This window comes from Meriones unguiculatus, chromosome 1 (genome assembly GCF_030254825.1).
Source record: "Meriones unguiculatus strain TT.TT164.6M chromosome 1, Bangor_MerUng_6.1, whole genome shotgun sequence".
Lineage (NCBI taxonomy): Eukaryota > Metazoa > Chordata > Mammalia > Rodentia > Muridae > Meriones > Meriones unguiculatus.
Genome location: NC_083349.1, coordinates 37621429 through 37640649, shown reverse-complemented (window position 1 = coordinate 37640649; position 19221 = coordinate 37621429). Strand labels below are relative to the sequence as shown.

The following is a 19221-nucleotide window of genomic DNA, read 5'->3' as shown; positions in this document are numbered from 1 at the left end:
ACGTATTTTGGGGCATTGGATTCTGTTATCTTTCAATATCTCCTTCTGACAACTGTATAGTCTTAACAATTATTTGTTTTTGTTTTTTTTTCTAAAGAGTAATGCCAGTCAATATTTGAAACCCAGGATAGGCTCTTGGCTTCGGGAGAAGAATATATGTTGTTCTGTTCCTTGCTACAGTAATACAAATAATTCTTTGGACTATATATTATTAGGTACACAGTACAATTGGGAAGATTTCATTGCAAGCAGAAAGATTATCTGACACATTTAAAATATTAAGAAAAAAAATCTACCTCTCTTTTTATTGCTTTACTTATCTCTAGTTGCCCTGAGACACTTGGCTGACATTCATGGTACAGATAAAACTTGAATTTTCATTTCACTTTTAAGCCAGTCCTGAAAATCAGTTTTGTTTTAGAGATTCAATGTCTTGGTTTATTTTATATTGCTGAGATAAACCCCATAAAAAAAAAAAAGCAACTTAGGGAGGAAAGGGTTTATTTCATCTTACAACTCCCAGGTCATAATCCATCACTGAGGGAAGTTAGGGCACGAACTCAAGACAAGGCACCTGGAGGCAGGAACTGAAACAGAAACTGGGAAAGAATGCAGCTAAGTTTGCTCCTTGGCTTGCTCAGCTTGCTTTCTTACACAACCCAGGACCACCATCCCAGGGTTGGCACAGACCACAGTCAGCTAGGGCCTTCCACATCAAACATCAACCAAGAAAATGTTCCCACAGAGTTACCTACAAGCCAGTCTGATGGAGATGTCTTCTCATTAAAGGTTCTTTCTTCCTAGATGACCCCAATTTGTGTCAAACTGACAAAGAACTAACAAGCACACTTACAGAACAAAGACATCTATCTCAAATGCGAAGAATTTCTGTTGTAATGACTTTGACTCTGATAAAAATCTGGTCAGCTTGAGTATTGCCACAAGTTTTATTAGTGGTAGAGAAAAAAAAATACTTTAAAACTTTTTTATATGAAAGATGTTGCTAAAATTCCTTCCCTGGTGGAAGTTATAAGCAGTACCTTCCCTCTTCCTAAGGTCTAAATAACAAGCAGAGGCACCATTCCACAAAGGTTCACTCTGGCTTTTCTTACAGAGCATAGGTGAGAGTTTACTTAAAGGGGTGTAGATGCTCCTCCCCCATAAAAACCATACCTGAAATGCCTAACCCAGCATGGATGAAGGCTTCCCTGTTGTTACCTAGATGGAGCAGTCCACCCTTTCCATTTCCAACTCATATCCTTTATCTGCTTCCCCCAAACCCTAAGGCCACATTCTGTTAGGACTGAATTGCACACAACTGGTTGTGAGTGGTGGTTAGATACTCTGGTAAGGTTTCCACAAAACTTCCAGTGCCCTCCTCCCAGGTGGGAAGCTCAATAGGCTTAAGTACTCAATAGGCCTTCCTGTGCTCTCCTCCTAGGTGTGAAGCTCAATAGGCTTAAGTAGTCAATGAGCCTTTGCAAGGAAATCCAACACAACTTCTGAAGATGCCAGCCTGACTGGGAGGATAGTTCCGTACAATAACAAAACACTCAAATGTTGCTAATTAAAAAGGTTAGGGATCATGGCTCTACAAGAAATTGGTGTTTTCTTTTGGGTTATAAGTCTGATTTAAAGAAATAACTAAGAAGGGTGCTTGAGCACAGTTTTATTAGAGCTTCAGAAAAACACAATAGGTCAGGCAAGCTGTGAAGCTCAGCAATTGTTGGAAGGAGAGAGACAGAGGAGAGAGAGAGTCATGCCCTGAGTTAAGGTCAGAGAGAGAAGGTGTGTTTAGCAATAGAGATCAGCAAGGAGCTGTATGGTTGAAGGAGGGAGGAAAAGGGTGGGAAGCTTCAGAGAAGGTGTGAGAAAGCATATTAAGGCTTTTGATCAATATCCAAAAAGAGATAAAGAAAAATAAAAACACTGGTAGTTCCAGGCCATGGACTGGAATTCAATAGGCATTAAGCTCCAAACTCTTGAATCCTGGGACAGAGGATGTACCAGGAACCCGTGCTTATAAGTAGAAATAGAGTCAGTTTATTTAAAAAGAAACAACAACAACAACAACAACAACAACAACAACAACAAAACGCTCCTAAGAATAGGAGTAGGCCGGTGAGCTGAGGTAGAGACATCAAACATAGGCCTCAAATCTCTCCTGTTTGCATAACATGGCGGTTGAGGGTTGTTCTGATGCTATATTTTGATGCTAGATTACTGATCCTCAAGATCTGGTTACACCTATCCTTGTTGTATAAATCTGCCTAAAACATTTTACCTGATTGGCTGATTAAAGGCCTATACCTGAGCAGGGCAGAATGGGGTAGGCATAGCTAAGATTTCTGGGCTTTGGAGTTCAAGAGAATCATGGGAAAAAAAGACAGACAGGAAGAGAGGAGAAAAGAGGATGCCACCATGGGTTAGGTGGAGAAGGAACCACATGGGCAAGGAAAAAGGGCTCAGGATGACGTGGATGGAAAAAAACACCAAGATGAATATATAAACAAGCATATTAGGATTATGGATGGAAGGTAGGCCAGATGAGGATGATTAAGGTAGATCACATTCGATGGGGAGAGGCTGATAGATGAATAGTGAGGTTATTCAGACAGCATAGGTGAAATATCTGCCTGGTCCAAGGTAAATAAGGCAATTATAAAATATAACAGGTGTCTGTGTCTTTTTATTTGTGATACCAGGTTAGATAATACTGCCATAATAATTACAGGGCTAATAATAATAATTAACAACGTTTAGACCAACACTCGCTTTTTATTTGCTACAACACATGGGTTTTGTTGTTGTTGTATGCTCTGTGCCTTATTTCTGTGCCCACCTGCCTTGAGCAAGCATGCTCCTTATGACATCTAGGTGGGACTGTTTGCCCATGGTTCTGTGTCATTCTTTTGTATGTCAATCTTTAAAAAAAAATGGTTGTTGTTGAGAGAGGAGAGAGAGAATCAAGACAACAAAAATAGGCATGTTGTGGTGGTTTGAATGAAAATGTCTCCCCTAGGAGTCTATGGTGGCACTATTAGGAGGTGTGGCCTTGTTGGAGAAAGTGTGCTGCTGTGGGTGGGTTTTGTGGTTACAGATGCTCAAGCCAGGCCCTTTGTTATTCCCTTCTCCCTACTGCCTGCCAATCCAGGTGTAGATTTTTCAGCTTCCTCTGTAGTACCATATCTTTCTGCATGCTGCCATGCTTCTTGCCCTAACAGCAATGGACTAAACCTCTGAACCTGTAAGCGAGCCCAAATTTTTTTTTTAAATGAGAGTTGCCTTGGTCATGGTGTCTCTTTATATATCAATAGAAACTCTGACTAAGACATATGTGGGTATAGGTGCCCACTGAAGACAGAAGAGGTCATGGATTGCCCAGCCCTGGAGTTACAGGCTAACATGAGAACTGAAACCAGAATTCCAGCCCTGTGAACAGTAGATGCTTCTTAACCATATACTATGGCCTCTAACCCCTTGATGGTCTATCCCCCAGTTGCTACTCTTGCATCTCACAATGATAATCTGAATTATATTTATTTTAAATGTGAAATGGTATTTATTTAAGATTATACCAAAAATAAGACAGCTGTACAAGTTTAGAAGTTATATTAATGCATGTGTATTATTTTTTCATTTCTGTTTCATGCTTTCAGTTGGTCAGTTAAATGGTTGTTCTTATGAGGTGTGAAACAGTGAACCAGGAATATGAAAATAAATTTATTCATAAACATAATTACAAAGACTCAGAATAGGTAGAGAACTACTTACCTGAGAGGGCACATCCAAACAATTACACGTACACAGTAGCTTTTCCACTCAACTCTCTGAAAATTAACCTACCCATATGAAGACCTCTTAAAGGTGGTCTCAGTCAATGCTATTTGACTCAATACAAGCTTTTGCTTCTATCCTATACATTGGAATTGTTTGGGACACTGAAACAATATGTATTCCTGCATCTCATTCCTAGATGCAGGTATAATGTTACTCAGGTGATAATGTGACTTAGGTGATCTGAGGTTGCAAAGACATAGGCCTGGGAACTGTTACAGATCCTACAGTGATGCCAAGGTGCAGGCATCCAGAAACCATGGCTTGACTGCCATCCACTGCTCTCACCAGTATTAACTTACTCAGTTAGAAGCAGTGAAACTCACTTGGATGCAATATGTTGTAGTATGTTCTAGGAAACTATAGTAAAATACAGCCATGTTATTAAAATGCTGTTAATCACAGTTATTGTTTTATAGTGCATACACTAATTGTCATGAACTAAGCTAAACGTCTATCGCTTTTAATACATATTGAAAGCCTAAAAAGTACCCATTGTCATTTCCCTCTTGTAGAGGAAGCAATTGAGCTTCTCAGCTATCCTTGTTAATGTCATTAGAATCACTTTTAAAATAACACATGCACTGACTCATTACTTCACCAGCCCAATTATGGAGATATGTTATAAGCCTATGGTCTTTATGGTGCATGAAAATAACTTCTTCTGTAATTTGGTTTTAATTACTCAGCAATATTTCAGAAAAGTCTGAGTTTTATAGACAATTTGGTTACTTAGTTTTGAAATGTCAGTACTTATTATCCAAAGACCCTCCATTTCTCTGATTTGATCAGAGGGAAGTGTTCACTAACAAAAATTTTGATCATAGTTAGCTTTAAGCACCAATTTCGAAATAGCTCTCATTTATCTGTGTGAGAACTTGGTTGCCTCACTAAACCATTGGACTGAAAACAAAAGGAAAGAAAAGTCAACTTAACCCAAAGGAGACACATTTCAGGGGTGAGGATGTCAAGGGCAGAATGGCATGTCCTGACTCTTCTGTGTACTCAGGGTTGTATCATATGTTGTAGGTAAATTATCTGTTTTGTAAGTTAGGCCAAAGTGTGCCCTTTCAGCTAACTGTGAAAGCATTCTTGAAAGCCCATGAAACCTTATTATTCTAATTACCACCACTAGGGGTTGATAAATGAATGATGAGGCCAGGTATTATTGTCATTAAATAGACCATACTCAATTATTTATCCCCAGGTCTGGGGTTACAGTCCAGAGTGCAGTGCACAGTGTACCAGGGCTCTGAGACCCAGAGACCAGTTTAGAGTCTTGGTAGATGACATCTGTTGAAAACAATTTAAGGGGGTAGCACACATTGTTCTGTCAGACATTTGGGTGGCGTAAAACCAGCAGATATTTAAGGCTTATATTAGAAGGCTGACTTTATTTTAACCATATAACAAAGATTCTTGAAATTATCCAGATCACTACACATAAGTAGGAAAGTGGATTCACTATAGGAAAAAAAAAAAAAAAGATAAATAGGCTTTCTTGATTTGGGTTTTCTTATGATTACTTTCTTTTCATTCTGGTATCTACCCAGGCACCACCTTACTGTGAGAGACTCCTTGTTTCCATATTTGTACATTTTCCTTTTGTATTTTTATCTAATTACATAGTACAAGATGGTGGCTTTAATTAAGAAATCTGTTATCAAGCTGGGTACTGTGGCTTTAATCCCAGCACTCACGGAGGCAAAGGCAGGCAGATCTATATAAGTTAAAGGCCAGCCTGATCTACAAAGTGAGTCCAGGGCAGCCAAGGTTATACAGAGAAATCCTGTCTGGGAAAATAATAACAACTACTACAACAAATCTATTATTAGGGAGGACATGATTGGCAGGTACATGTTTTCTTCATCCTGAGGCTGTACTAGTTCATGAGAAAGGTCAGCCATAAACATGATGTTAAGGAAAGTTGTGCCACTCCATCCCTGATCTACACAACTATATTTACTCTTCTGGACCTATAGGTAACAATGATGCTTCTTTTTCTCTCACAGGCATCAGATTTGAGGGAAGGCAAAGAAACTCTTCCTTGTAAACAGTCATTCTCAGCTTACTCTCTGGCCTTTGGCCCTGTTTTGAAAGTATCCCCAAGATTTCTGATAAATTAAGTCTATTTTATTTAAATAACTATTCTGGCCATTGTGTATCATGATCTAGGGAGTATCTAACGTTGCTGTTCTGGGATTTTTGTGTGTGTATGTGTGTGTGTGTGTGTGTTAGAAAACAGAGACAGAGCAGGGTATTAGGAAAAAGAGAAACTCATGTTAGAGTACGTGATGCCCAGTATTCTGGACTTCCTCTGAAAACCAGACAGGATATACATATTATGAGTTGAATCGGACAGTGTCCGCATTAGTTACTCTTCTGTTGCTGTGGTAAAATATACTGACAAAAGCTAGTGAAAGAAGCAAGGATTTATTTTGGCTTGTAGTTCCAGAGCATATCATGTTGGGGAAGTCATGGCAACAGGCAGGAAAATTCTGGCAGCAGGAACAGGAAAGTAGCTGATCACATCTTCATCTATACACAGAAAACAGAACAGGATGTTCCATCAGACTGTAAAGCCTCAAAGCCTGCCCTCAGTGACATACTTCTTCCCATGAGGCTACACGTTCTAAAGGTTCCAAAACCTCACCAAAGAACACTACCTACCACCTGGAGAGCAAGGATTTAGATGCATGAGCTTTGGGGGACATTTGTTATTCAAATAAACACAGATGGTAACTGAAAGACAAACTTAATACTTGGAGGGAAAAAAAAACTATCAGTAACTAATGAAGGAAGCAATAAAAACATTTAAATATTCAAACAAAATGTATCTTTAATAACTAAGAAAATCTTTATTAATGTCACACAAATATGGCTCCCTATTATTGAATTTTGAATTAATTTTGCAATCATTATGATTTGGTTATAATATTTACTTCCTTCTTTTTTAAGTTTTACTGATTTTTAATGTTCATCAGTTCATAAAATTAACATAATTATCTGCTCACACAATTAAAAACCTTGGCCTAAATAAAGAGTAGAATAGCTGTTCTCTTATATTTCTGACTGATTAGATAAGACATCCTTTCTAAAGGTCCATTCATGTAGAAAGTATTCTAAATACAGCGAGGTAAACAGAATGTGATTCATAACAAATAATACTAAGTACCTACTAGGTATGTGTTGTTTATGGTTAAGAGAACTATCTCTGATAGTTGAACTTTTGGTTTTGAATGACTGACTTTAAGTATCTAGCAAATGAAATTAATGAACAAATAGTAGCAGAGAGAAGAGGCAGATAGGTAAGCAACATGAACAGAAAAGTCTAGAGTAGCTTGATTGAGAGAGCCAACAAAGATAGCATTATCAAGTCTAGAGTAGTCTGATTGAGAGAGACAACAAAGATAGCATTATCAAGTCAGGGGCTCACACACATCCAGCAGAAATCAAATGGGGAAGCAGAAGAAATCAGGTGGAGGTCCAGGCTGAACTTTCTTTCCTTGGGAGGAGCTCTTGGCTTCCTTCTCCCACAGAAGATATTTTTATAGTAGAGATAACCTGTTTTAGAAAGTTAACCTTTTAGTTGTTGCCGAGATGCAATGTTTCTAATGCCCTTCACTCTTGGTATTTTTGTTCTTTTTTTTTGTTTTTTTCCCATTATAGAGCTAGAGGCCAAGTAGCCTCAGGACAGGGATTTTTGGAGGAGATAAGGAAGGACCTCTTTGCTTCCAAAATTCCCTTTCAATAAGCTTGAACAGCACGTGATAATTTACCATTGATAGTACAGTATGCTTATGAAATGGTTGTTTTGTTATTTTGAATAACAAATTCTGATCTTACTACCAAGAATTTTTTATTTTTATTTGTGTTTATTATAATGAATTGTGCTATAATAATTCTTACATATATTTAGTTTGGTAGATTTAGACCTTTTTGATGCTATATGATTGAATTACAGTTAGTTCTGTTATGATACAAGAAAAACATTCTCCCAAAAGCTCACTTCAGTATATGAATTTGAATGATAAACACCATGAGTTTTATAGGAACCCCATAGATGGGACATAATAATTTGGAAACATTTCTGGTCTCTCTCTCTCTCTCTCTCTCACACACACACACACACACACACACACAATTTGAGAAAAATAACATTAGCATTCAATACAGGTTAACAGTTAAGAAATACACGACCACTACAGTACACAGTCAAGATGCTTTGAGAAGGACTTGGAGCTTGCTTATGGAAACATTTTAAAATGGTTGCTGCTTCTGAGTTGTGAAGTGTGAGGGGAGGTCTCCTTGACACTGAATGGGTATGACTTGTCTAGTGAGGCAAGTGAGGTAGTGAGATGTGCTGTGTGTATTCTGGGTATTTCTGATGCTTTCTTGTTATGGATGAATATGCTTTTCTATACTCTCCCAAAGTGTTTCTCATGAATAAAATTACAAACAAGCAAAGCCAAAATTCATGTTTTGCTCAAGTCGGTCCATGGTCTATCAATAACATTAGAACAAATTTTAATGTTTGGAAATAAATATTGTAGTAGAGTTGGTCTCAGCACTTCCGGCATCTGTGTCTCACCTTGTTCTTGCAAACCCCTTGGAAAGGAATGAAAAAATTGTTAAGATATTGTTGGTTGGGGAACTGACCTCTTCAGAACCCTGTAGTAGCAGGCACCCTGTGCCAGCCCCTGACCAGGTAAGTGGCAGTCCTGGGGATGTGCACGTACATCTGAAAAGCGGGGCTCGTGAGCATGGGCCCCGAAAGCATCATAAGCATGGGCAAGGCAGAGACTGCTCAAAACTAGAGGAACCTCACCTGTGTTTCAGAGCCTCAGCACACACCAAAGTGTACACTGGGGACTGTCCTCTTTCCAGACTCAACATCTGTACAACAGTGCTTAAATACTTAAATGCTTTCTTTGTTGCACAGGTCTGAGAAGTGAGTCGGGAGACCTCTCAGTTGATAATATTTTATGCTGTTTTATTAGACCTTTAAAAATGCCTTGACTGCTTTAGAAATTGTCTTCCGTCCACCTTCCCACCCCAGACGCCTTGTCAAAAATCAGAGTGGTCCACAAAGCTAGCCCAGTAACTCTGCTAGGACACTGACAGTTAAATTTCAGAGAAGAATAGTTATGAAGGGCACAACATAAGAACCAGGGAATTAATGTCCTTAACATTTGTGAATGTGGAAAATACAATCATTAGATAAAATTTTGCAGTCTGCTTTACATCATTTTATTGAACACCCTCCATAGTCAAGATCAACACCATGAGGGAGCACATGGCCTGCTGTTCACGAATGACTTTGGGTGTTCTCTGTTGCCTGAAGAGACTTCACCATGGTGACTGTGTTTATATGCCAGACTTTAGGTGGGCACTTGCCCTCAGGTGTGCAAGGAAGGACCATTCCCATCTCAGATAAGGTAGCTAGTGTTTGCTAGTTTTGATCACTGTGTTTTATGAGAGTCTGTGCTTAGCATGGATACTAAGGAACAACTTATACAAAAATCCTTCTCTAACCTGCATCTTAAAAGACTTACACTGAGTGGTTGTAAGTTCATCATCATATATGAAGGGTTTCATTTGCAAAACCATACTTTTAGGGCCAGCCAACTGACCATCCCATTGTACCTGCAGAATCACAACCTGCTTGAATCGCCCTTCTCTTTGTCTAGAGAGACACATGTCCACATGTCTCAATCCCTCAGAGAAGAGAAGCCAGAGCCACCTCAAGTTTTAAAGTTCTTTTGTGAAAGAGACAACAACAAAGTTACTAAGTTACCCAGGTAGGGCTGATAGAATTTAGACTGGGTGGCAAAAACAACAAGCATTTTTTCCTCTCTCAGTGTTCTGTTTGCCTCCATTTTCAGGACGCTAGCATCGTTTCAGCTGCAGATAGCCAACTAGTTGCCCTCTTCGCGACTTTTCCTGTCTTTGTGTGGTGGACAGAGGCTAGTTAATTCTGATTGTGAGACAGCAGAACCACTTAAGGGTTCTTTTTTTCACAGCCTAATTATTCATTTTCTGTGTGATATTTTAGTTGATGTCCTCCGATACTGTGGTGTTCCATAAAGTGGTGTTGCTTTGTGGCACTGTGAGTGTCTGGGTTTGTGCACGTGCATTTTAGGACATTTGGACAAACACAGAATTGACTAGTAATGCATTTCACAACATACATCCCTTCAGAATGTGTCCCTGTTAGGACATAGCCTTGCTATATTCAGTGATCTAGGAGTGTAGCTCCTGCAATGACCACTTCAAATGTCAGCACACCGGGAATTATGCTAATAGTGCAGGGTGGGAGGGCCAAATATTCAGTACTTAACAACAGCCAAAATGGATTTAACATGCTCACAGTTTAATGGAATTTATATAATTTGATAAATTAGTGTACTTTTTAATGGACACTGATGTGAGTCTTGGAACATTTATTACTATTTGGGAATCATGGTTTAAATTTAAAGTTTAAATTTAAGTTTAAATCTTTTACAAAATTAAAATCAGATTTAAATCTAAATTTAAATTCTTTACTGAATTTGAGACCCAAGCTCTTCCTTTTCTATCTCTTCTTCAAATCCATCTGTTTTGAAGTGTGGCTTTTGTGCTTTAGTCCATAACTGCTCTCATGAAATTCAATACCAGGTCAACTTGTCCTCAATCCTTTCTTGTTTTCTTTTTCTTCCTTTCTTTATTTTAAAAGAATTATTTTTTTTAAGAGAAAAAATCAAAATGAAAAATCTGGTTCTCAGAACCTGACATAAACTTCACATTTAATTTTATATATGTTGGGAATGAGAAAAAAGAAGATTCTCTTTTTTGACACTTGGCATAAATCCCTGGCTTTCTGATGACTCCAGGTAATTAATAAGTGAGAGTAAAATATATTAGTTTTCCTGGTCAGAATAAAACAAAACAAAACATGCGTTAAATGTCTCTGGGTTATACATTTTTTACAATGATACCTAAGATCATGTATACCTTTTTGACTGAAGGTAAAAGTGTCACTGTGTATGCATTAAAAGGTGGTATATGGGAGGGAGGGATGCGAACCAGAGTGCAGGAGGAGTAGGGAAATATATTCAGTGTACTCTACATATGTTTAAAAAAAATTGAAAGTCTCTTGGTTATATAATACAACTTAGGTTCAATTGTTCTGGGTTTGGATAGTCTAGAGAAAGATAGAAGACTTAACAAAATTAAATGTCTCCTTGTATGTCAACACATGTCTGCCTACCTCTTTTCTCAGAGAAGCAAAGAAATTTGTGAGTGAAAATGAAGGGGCTCTTGGGAAAGGAAAAGGAAAGAAGTGGTTTGCATTTAAGATGATGATGGCCAAGGTAAGCATTTCAATTCAGTCTGGTCAGTGTCACAGTGACCCGAGAGAAAGAGAAGAGAGAGAGAGAGGAGAGAGAGAGACAGAGAGAGAGAGAGAGAGAGAGAGAGAGAGAGAGAGAGAACTGTGTCTGTTCTGAGAGGGCAAAACCAACCTTAGCTGTTTGTGTGCATACAGCAAATGCTCAAATACTATATTCATGGTCTATCTGTTGTATTAAAATTTGGAGTGGAATTTAAGATTATCCTTTAAGATAGACTGAAAACTTTTAAATAGTTATAAACACTGATTTATACCATTTATAAAGTTTATGCCATTTATAAAATTTTACCACTTCCAGATGTAAAAGACTGTGTAGCCATTCCAGGGTTGAGGCTTTTTACAAATGTCTATAAATTTAAGGGCCATAACCTCCCTACTCCATATATTCCATATCCCTTTCTTCTTTCTGTCAGGAACATCAACTAGACACTGGTAAGAAGATAAGAAAAAATGGTAGATTAATATCCATTTTGGAGAAATATAGGAAAGAAGCTTACTTTTATATGCATTTATTATGGCCAAGCACCACACTGAATTCTCTATAAAGCTGCATTTCTCACAGTGAAGTTGGTTCATAGGTATTGTTAGCACCTCTTTATAAATTCTGTGAAAAACAAAACAAAACAAAACAAAACACTGTAGTGAGGTGTATTTTATGGAGAGAGTGAGGTTTTCAAGGAAATTGTGAAAATCTTCATTTTAAGTACATTCAAATAGTTACATTTATTTGCCTTTTATCTTTTAAATGCATTCAGACATACTCTGTGTAGCCTTGGCTGTCCTGGACTGGCTTTGTAGATCAGCTTGGCTTTGAACTCACAGAGATCTGCCTGCCTCTTCTGCCCTGAGCGCTGGGCTACATGCATGTGCCACTGTGCCTGACTGTTCATGCATTAATATTAAACATGGAATTTATGTTAATCACCTTATTAACACAGTTCTTATTTTATTGTTGTCTGGTAGAATAAATAGATCTTTTTAAGTGCTCAGTATACTCCCTTTAAAACAGAATCAATGTGTGTGTGTTTCTGTGTGTATGTGTTTGTTTTGGAACTGGTAGGTGATAATGTTGCTATTTTTGTGTTGTCAGTCTCTCAAGTAACTGGGATTATAAGCATGTCTGACATTCAACTTTTTCTTTTTAAATTAAGTTATGTGGGGATGGTGGAAAATAGAGAAAGAAGTAGATCCTTCTGTTTTTTTTTTGTTTGTTTGTTTTTACAAAACAGCAGTATTTGGTGTCACATAGCTCTTCAGAAGCCTTTGTCTTGGTATTTTGGGGAATGGGAGAATAAACACCTACAAAATACATGAGATCTTATCTTATTAGTGTTTGACTTTGTTTTCAGAAATGGGCAAAATTCCTCCGTGATTTTGAGAACTTCAAAGCTGCCTGTGTCCCATGGGAGAACAAAATCAAGGCAATTGAAAGTAAGTGTTCACCAGATCTAATCATACAAGAAAAGCTCTCTGAGAATAAAGTCTCATAAGCTTTTCACAGACCTTTCCCCATATGGGGACTCTTGAGGAAATTGAAAACCAACCAAACTGCCAACACAACCAATAAAGCAGAACTCCACTCCATCATTGCCCAGCTTTGTGTTAGCTGGCTATGGAGACTAAACACATGAGATAATGGGCTTACAAGGATGAAACGTGTATTTTGGCTCACTGTTTCAGTTCTCAGAGCATAGTTACCTGGCCTCGTTGCACTGGGCCTGTGGTGGTTCAATACATACTATTGGGATTGTGTAGCAGAAGTAGCCTGACCACTGCAAGGCAATGAGGAATCAATCTGAGAGACAAGGAGGGGCCTTGGTCTTGTATCCTTTCCACACTGTTCTCAGTGACTTAACTTCCTGACTGTGAGCCTCCTCCTCCTAAAGGTGCCATATCCTCTGTGCAACATGGCCCCTGTGGGGCGTTCCATACCCAAACAGTGTCATTGTACCTGTGCTTATCAGGTACAACACCAGAGACTTCACTTTCTTGTTTTATTCTGGGCAAAAGCACTTTTCTCTTAAGCAGGAAAGGTACTATTTTGTACAATGAGACTGCCCCATCCTGGGAAGACAATGAATATATACTCTTTGGAACTTTAGACAATAATCAAAATGACAGTGATTAAAAACAAGTCTTAATAGAACACATTCAAACTTATAAAGAAGAATAAATTTGGAATTTGCTATCTTGATGTTTGTAATAAACCTTCATTCTGTGCAACACTCAGCATGTACAGACAGGCAAAATATGTTTAATAATCTTCCACTTGCATAAAAAAAGTAATTCAATTTTAAATACTGTAAAAAAGAGTGCATCAGTAAAAATATTACAAGTAGAGGAAAATGAATATTTGGAAAAAAACCACACTGTTTTGGCAGGTGTGATTCTTAGGGTTATGGCAAAGATCTAAATTTTATCCATGCGGTCACAGATCTGAGGATAGCTTTCCGGTTGGCTAAATATGACATTGCGTAATTGATATAGAGGCTCCGCAGGAAGATAAAACAGCTGATAACCATTTCACTGACACGACTGGGCATGTTCAGAAGTGGCTGTATCTCTCTGCTTGGTCCCTCAGCAAATGGCAGTCTTTACAATATACTAGTCCATGATTTTCATGGCTCTCCACATGTTCCTCATAGCACACCTCTCTTGCCATAGTTTTCTTCAGTGTTTCTCCCTATTCAAAATTCCACTTTTAAAAGTGAATTGTTTAATATAATCTTATTCTACTTTGTGGTCATTTTTCTTAATAGAGATGAAAGCAGTTATTTTGTTTTGTTGACATGTAGAGTCCACTGGACCCTCAACAAATATACGTTGAATAAAATTATAGACGTATTTCCCAAAGGGTCTACCTCACTTTAGGTATTAATAAAAGAAATTGCATGTACATGAAAAAAATTGATATGGAATCTATAGTTCTCAGTGGCACAGCTGAAATATATAATCTAGTCTCCCAAAACACAACATGTGGAACATTAAGATACTGACCAAGGGCCAGCGAGATGGCTGAAGTAGGTAAGTACCACTAAGCCTGATGACCTGAGTTCACACCTCAGGACCTACAAGGAGGAGGGAACCAGCTCCACAACATGTCCTTTGAATCATACATGTGCATCATGACTCAAACACATACAATAAGATTGAGAGACCAAAGAAATTAAAAATTATTTTTTTGCATTATTGGTTTAAAGTTTAAAGCACAAGCCTGAACAAAGGCCAGATAGGCACAGACATGTCCAGCCACCTGTGGGGAAGAACCAGTCTTACTGCATTCTTTTCCTGCCCACTAGAGATACCGTTGCTAGGATACTGGCCCAGATTTCCCCTGTCCCCTAGGACAGCCAAAGAAGAGAAGCCAGGCCATTAATGGTTTGGGGGCCTTCTTGTAGCCAGTCAATTCAAAATGCAACATCCCCACTTATATTTCAACCAATTGACACATACCAGGCAGTAATTCCCCTGCTTTGGATGTACTGGGAGAGACTGGAATCTTATATCAACCACCTACTCTGAGCATGAGGCTCTCTGCTGTCAACTGTTGAGGTGGTGATGGTGTTAGCCCAAGCTATAGCTTGTAATAAAAAGATCCTCATGTGTTTTGCAAGTGACTTGACTCCTGGTGGTCTTTTGGGGTCTTGTGAATAGGATAAAACAACATAAAAGCTTAATATAGTTTAAAAATTAGAAAACTTATTTAAGACAGGCCTTGATCAATTTACGTGGAAAGTACTTTGGGTTAGCCCTTACCCTATCAAAGATTACCTGTATGTCTTTCAACAATATTTTTAGCTCTCTGGTTTTTACTGTACTTCTTCATCTGTTGTGCTATGTGTTATGAGAAACTTGTTATTTTTATAGCTATGTAGGAAACAAACAATAACAAATTATTTCTTTTTAAAGTATACTGGAACATGTAGGCTCCAGTCTAGTTCAGTAGCAATGCCACGTTAATTTGTGTCTTATAAACAAAGGTGGAATTATTTTATTGATTAGAATTGTATACAGGAATTACAGAAATGAAATATATAAATGCATATATATATGAATTATTTACACACACAATCACCGGCTATCAGAAGTGTCATGGAAATGATGCTAAGTACTCACACTTTCTTCAGTTATTGTTTCTTCTTCCTTAAGTAAATTTGAAGCATCAAAAGCTGGTCAGTTAATGGACTAGTTCCATTTCTGTGTATAATTTGTCATTTGAGCAGTTGTCTTATTTCTTCACCAGGATTGAGCCTTTCCCTCAGCTGTGAAGAACTGGCTTCCTAACTTAACTTTCACTTACCCTATGGTACCATGGGTCCAACCCTCTACCGACATTACTTCACCTGATTGCCAATGTGTCTCAGGAACATACATTTCCTTCCTATATAGCATAGCAGTAGTTGAGTGGAGTTGTAGAAGAGCTGAGGGAGGAAGGATGCCTCATTCCAGATCGTGTAGCTTTTAACTTTGAGCAAGATTTTAGAAGCTTCTTCCTTTCCACGCATGACTAGCACTTCGGCCAGGCTGGTGGATGATGAGTGCAGCAGAATTCATGGACAGTTGTTGTATCTGGGGAATTTGTTATCATTTCTCAGGGGTTTACTCTGAGGAAGTTCTTTCATCACATATATGTATTCTGTAATATTTCAGTGTACTAATTATAGTCATAAGCATACCTCATACCACATACTTTCAGATTACAGTCTGAGGTGGAACTCATGAAATGTGAAGGACTGAGCTGTTGAGTGGAATAACCATCTCATATTGATTACCCTGCCAAGGCTGGAAAGGATTTTGTTTGTTTGTTTGTTTTTGTTTTATGAGACAGGGTTTCTTTGTGTAGCCTTGGCTGTCCAGGACTCACTTTGTAGGCTAGGCTGGGCTCTAACTTGCAGAGATCCACCTGCCTCTGCCTCCCTGAGTGTTGGGATTAAAGGTGTGCATCACCACTGCCCAGCTGGAAAGGTATTTTTCTAAGATGGTCTTTGAAGCTGAACTGGATGGAAAATAGCAAGCAGTGTGACATGAAAGCTAGTCTCTAAAGATTAAGGCCTTTTTTTTTGTCTGCCATTTGTATACTTTGGATAGTCTTTTTCCTCCCGCTCCTCTATCACTACATCTAGGGCTTTATATAAATTCTTCAGGTTACATTCTTATACAGTCATTTCCAGCCCAACAATACATGATGTATAATTTGTAATTAGCTTTAATGTATAGTGACATATAAAATTAGTTATGCTTTTGAGTGAAAATTATTGCAAAATTTAAACAATATAGATTTTTACTATGTGCCTATTTAATTATATTCTCAAATTCTTTTTGGAATAAAGTTGATTAAATATGTTCCCTATTTATAAAATACATTTCATTACAACAGTAACGTGAATGGTTTTCTCTGACAGAAATGACAGTTTAATTATACAGGAGCTTCAGAGACGTTATTTTATTGCTTTGAATATTAAAACCACTTTAACATATACCTCACGTTATCTTCAAAATGATCTTGGCAATTATTCATAATTTCGAAAGTGCTCAGTGAAAGTCTACTGTGTGCTAGATATCTTTCTAAACCCCATTGCTACAGACAAAGATGGACCAAACTCTGCTCTCACTGACTTTGCATGTGTTAATGTTGTGTGTGGTTGGGCGGAGAAGACAATGGCTATATGCTTGAGAATAAAGATGGTATGGATTATGGTAAAAGACATATTCCACATAAGGCAGTAGCATACCACCATCCTCCTCCTTTTCCTCCTCCTCCTTTTTTGTTTTTTTTTTAAGACAAGTTTTTCTCTGTATAGCTCTGGCTCTCCTGGAACTCACCTTATAAACCAGGCTGGCCCCAAACCCAGAGATCTGCCTGCCTCTACCTCCCAGTGCTGGGATTAAAGGTATGCACCACCATGCCTGGCTTAAGAAATTGTTTTAAAATAATTATCTGTTACAAATTAATTTATAAATATAAAAGGTAGAAACAAATTTTCATACTAATGAGATGGGTGTGCTTATGTTTATATAAGTAAGTCTCAGCTTAATAGTTGGTATGGCAGAATGCAGAGCACTGTCAACATTATTCAGAGCTGATTGATATTTTGATCGTATAATCATTAATGCTGAAAATGCCACTCTGAATAAATATGTACTACATAATGGCAGAAGTATATTTAGGGCTATTTAAAAACTGTCACAAATTCCATCCTAATTCTGAGACAAAATTCATTCAATACATTTTTTTTTATATAATTCAAGTCAGCAAATGTAATACAAAATTTTAACTTCAAGCATTACAACAATTCAATCTAAATATATACTAATTTACATGCTGGGCAGTGATGGGAGGAAAACATGAAAAGTCATTTTTTTACATAACAATTTTATTTCTGTAAAACCAGAAGTTTCCTGTCTCACTATTTCTCAAATCCGGATAAAGCATCTCAGGCAATGCTCATTCACATTGCTGGCCTGATGGCATTCATGGTGCCAAGTGGGAACAAGTGCTCAGAACCAAGGCTGCTAGAAAGTCATACTGTGCAATAGAGGCTAGCATTGCCAGAGACGCCTCAGATCCATTCCCTTCTGTGTTTGATTTTGAGTGAAGTTTTGGTCACCATGTAGTCATAAACCCTTTATTTTTGACATAATTCATAGCCACATTTTAGTTGTGTCCTGGATTGATCACAACAAAAATTTGTTGTGGTAGCTTTGTTTTTCAGACTAGAAATAGCTTCAAATAGGCAACCCACAGCACAAAGTCTAAATCTCATATTACCCTGCTGGTCACGAACCGCAGGAAATATAAAGCAAGCATGTCATTTGATTTTCTACCGCCAGACTCATTTGAGAAAATATAGCTTCATATGCTAGTTGCATGGTGGTATTTACATTGTGATCATAAAGCAGGTCATTTACTTACCCTTTCTGATTCAGAATTATGTGTGTGTGTGTGTCTTATTAGCCATCTGTTCAAGAGAAAATTATGTATGATGACAGTCTACAAATTACATTCCTTAATAATAAATAACCAGAGGGAGAGGTGAAGCCTTAATCTTTAATTTAGAGGAAACACAGGAAAATTCATGACAAGAATATGCATGTACTTAATTCTCACTTTAATACACATGAAAGAGTTTTAACACATTTATAATGTACTATAAAGGCAGCGTTTATCAATTGTGTTAAAAAAATAGAATTAGCTATTTCTGGCTGCAGGCCAAATTGTGAATTTGAATAGCCTTAGAAATTACTTATAGATATTCTTTCAGATATGTGGGTGCATTTCACAGTTATTTCACATATTATATTTAAAAAATGATTTTACTACAGTTCTACTCAAGGAACCATCACATCATGATTAAGAGAGACATAGATTTGGAAACAAAAATTGTAGATGAGGACTGCCTGGCTTAGAAGACTGGCTTATTTCTTACCGCTGCTGTGTCCATCTCCAGGAACTTGTTGAGTACATGGGCTAGTACACGGATTCATTGCATTTCAGTTGTAATTAATCAACTGTGTATCACTCAATTTCTAAGTTTCAATTTGTGTGTGTGTGACTAATAGAACTTAACACCTTAAGCATCTAGCAGCAGCTAAAGTGGATGTTGGTGACGTTCTTAGTGTACCTGACTTTGTGAATGTTGAGGGATGCAAGCTCTAGTCATCATCATCACCATCATCATCATCCTGATGGAGATGACAATCTTTCATTTACACCCTTTCGGCTACATGGTATAAATATTTTATTTTATTTTTGTAGGAAATGTCAGCAATCTCCACTATTATATAGGAGCTAGAACAAATGGCTCTATAGAGAGATTGTTTTCCCCTTTTTGCATTGAGAAAGAAAAATGTACCCTGGCACGTGGATGCTACCAATTGCCCCACTGTGTCAGCTACAGTACCTCTGCCTTGCTATTTCACTTCACCCATTGTGGGTCTACTATGGATGGACCATGTTTCTGGATACCCCAGTCCCTCCGACCGTGTCCGAGTCT

At 37.9% G+C, this 19221-nt stretch overlaps 1 protein-coding gene across 1 annotated transcript in view; it reads left to right on the top strand.

Moving 5' to 3' along the window:
* Tmc1 (transmembrane channel like 1) overlaps nt 1-19221 on the top strand; it is a 118804-nt gene that overhangs the window by 33534 nt on the left and 66049 nt on the right. The window contains exons 5-6 of the mRNA XM_060391752.1: nt 11099-11189; nt 12577-12658. Of these exons, the coding sequence (XP_060247735.1) occupies nt 11099-11189; nt 12577-12658 (173 nt within the window). The remainder of the gene's footprint in view (nt 1-11098; nt 11190-12576; nt 12659-19221) is intronic.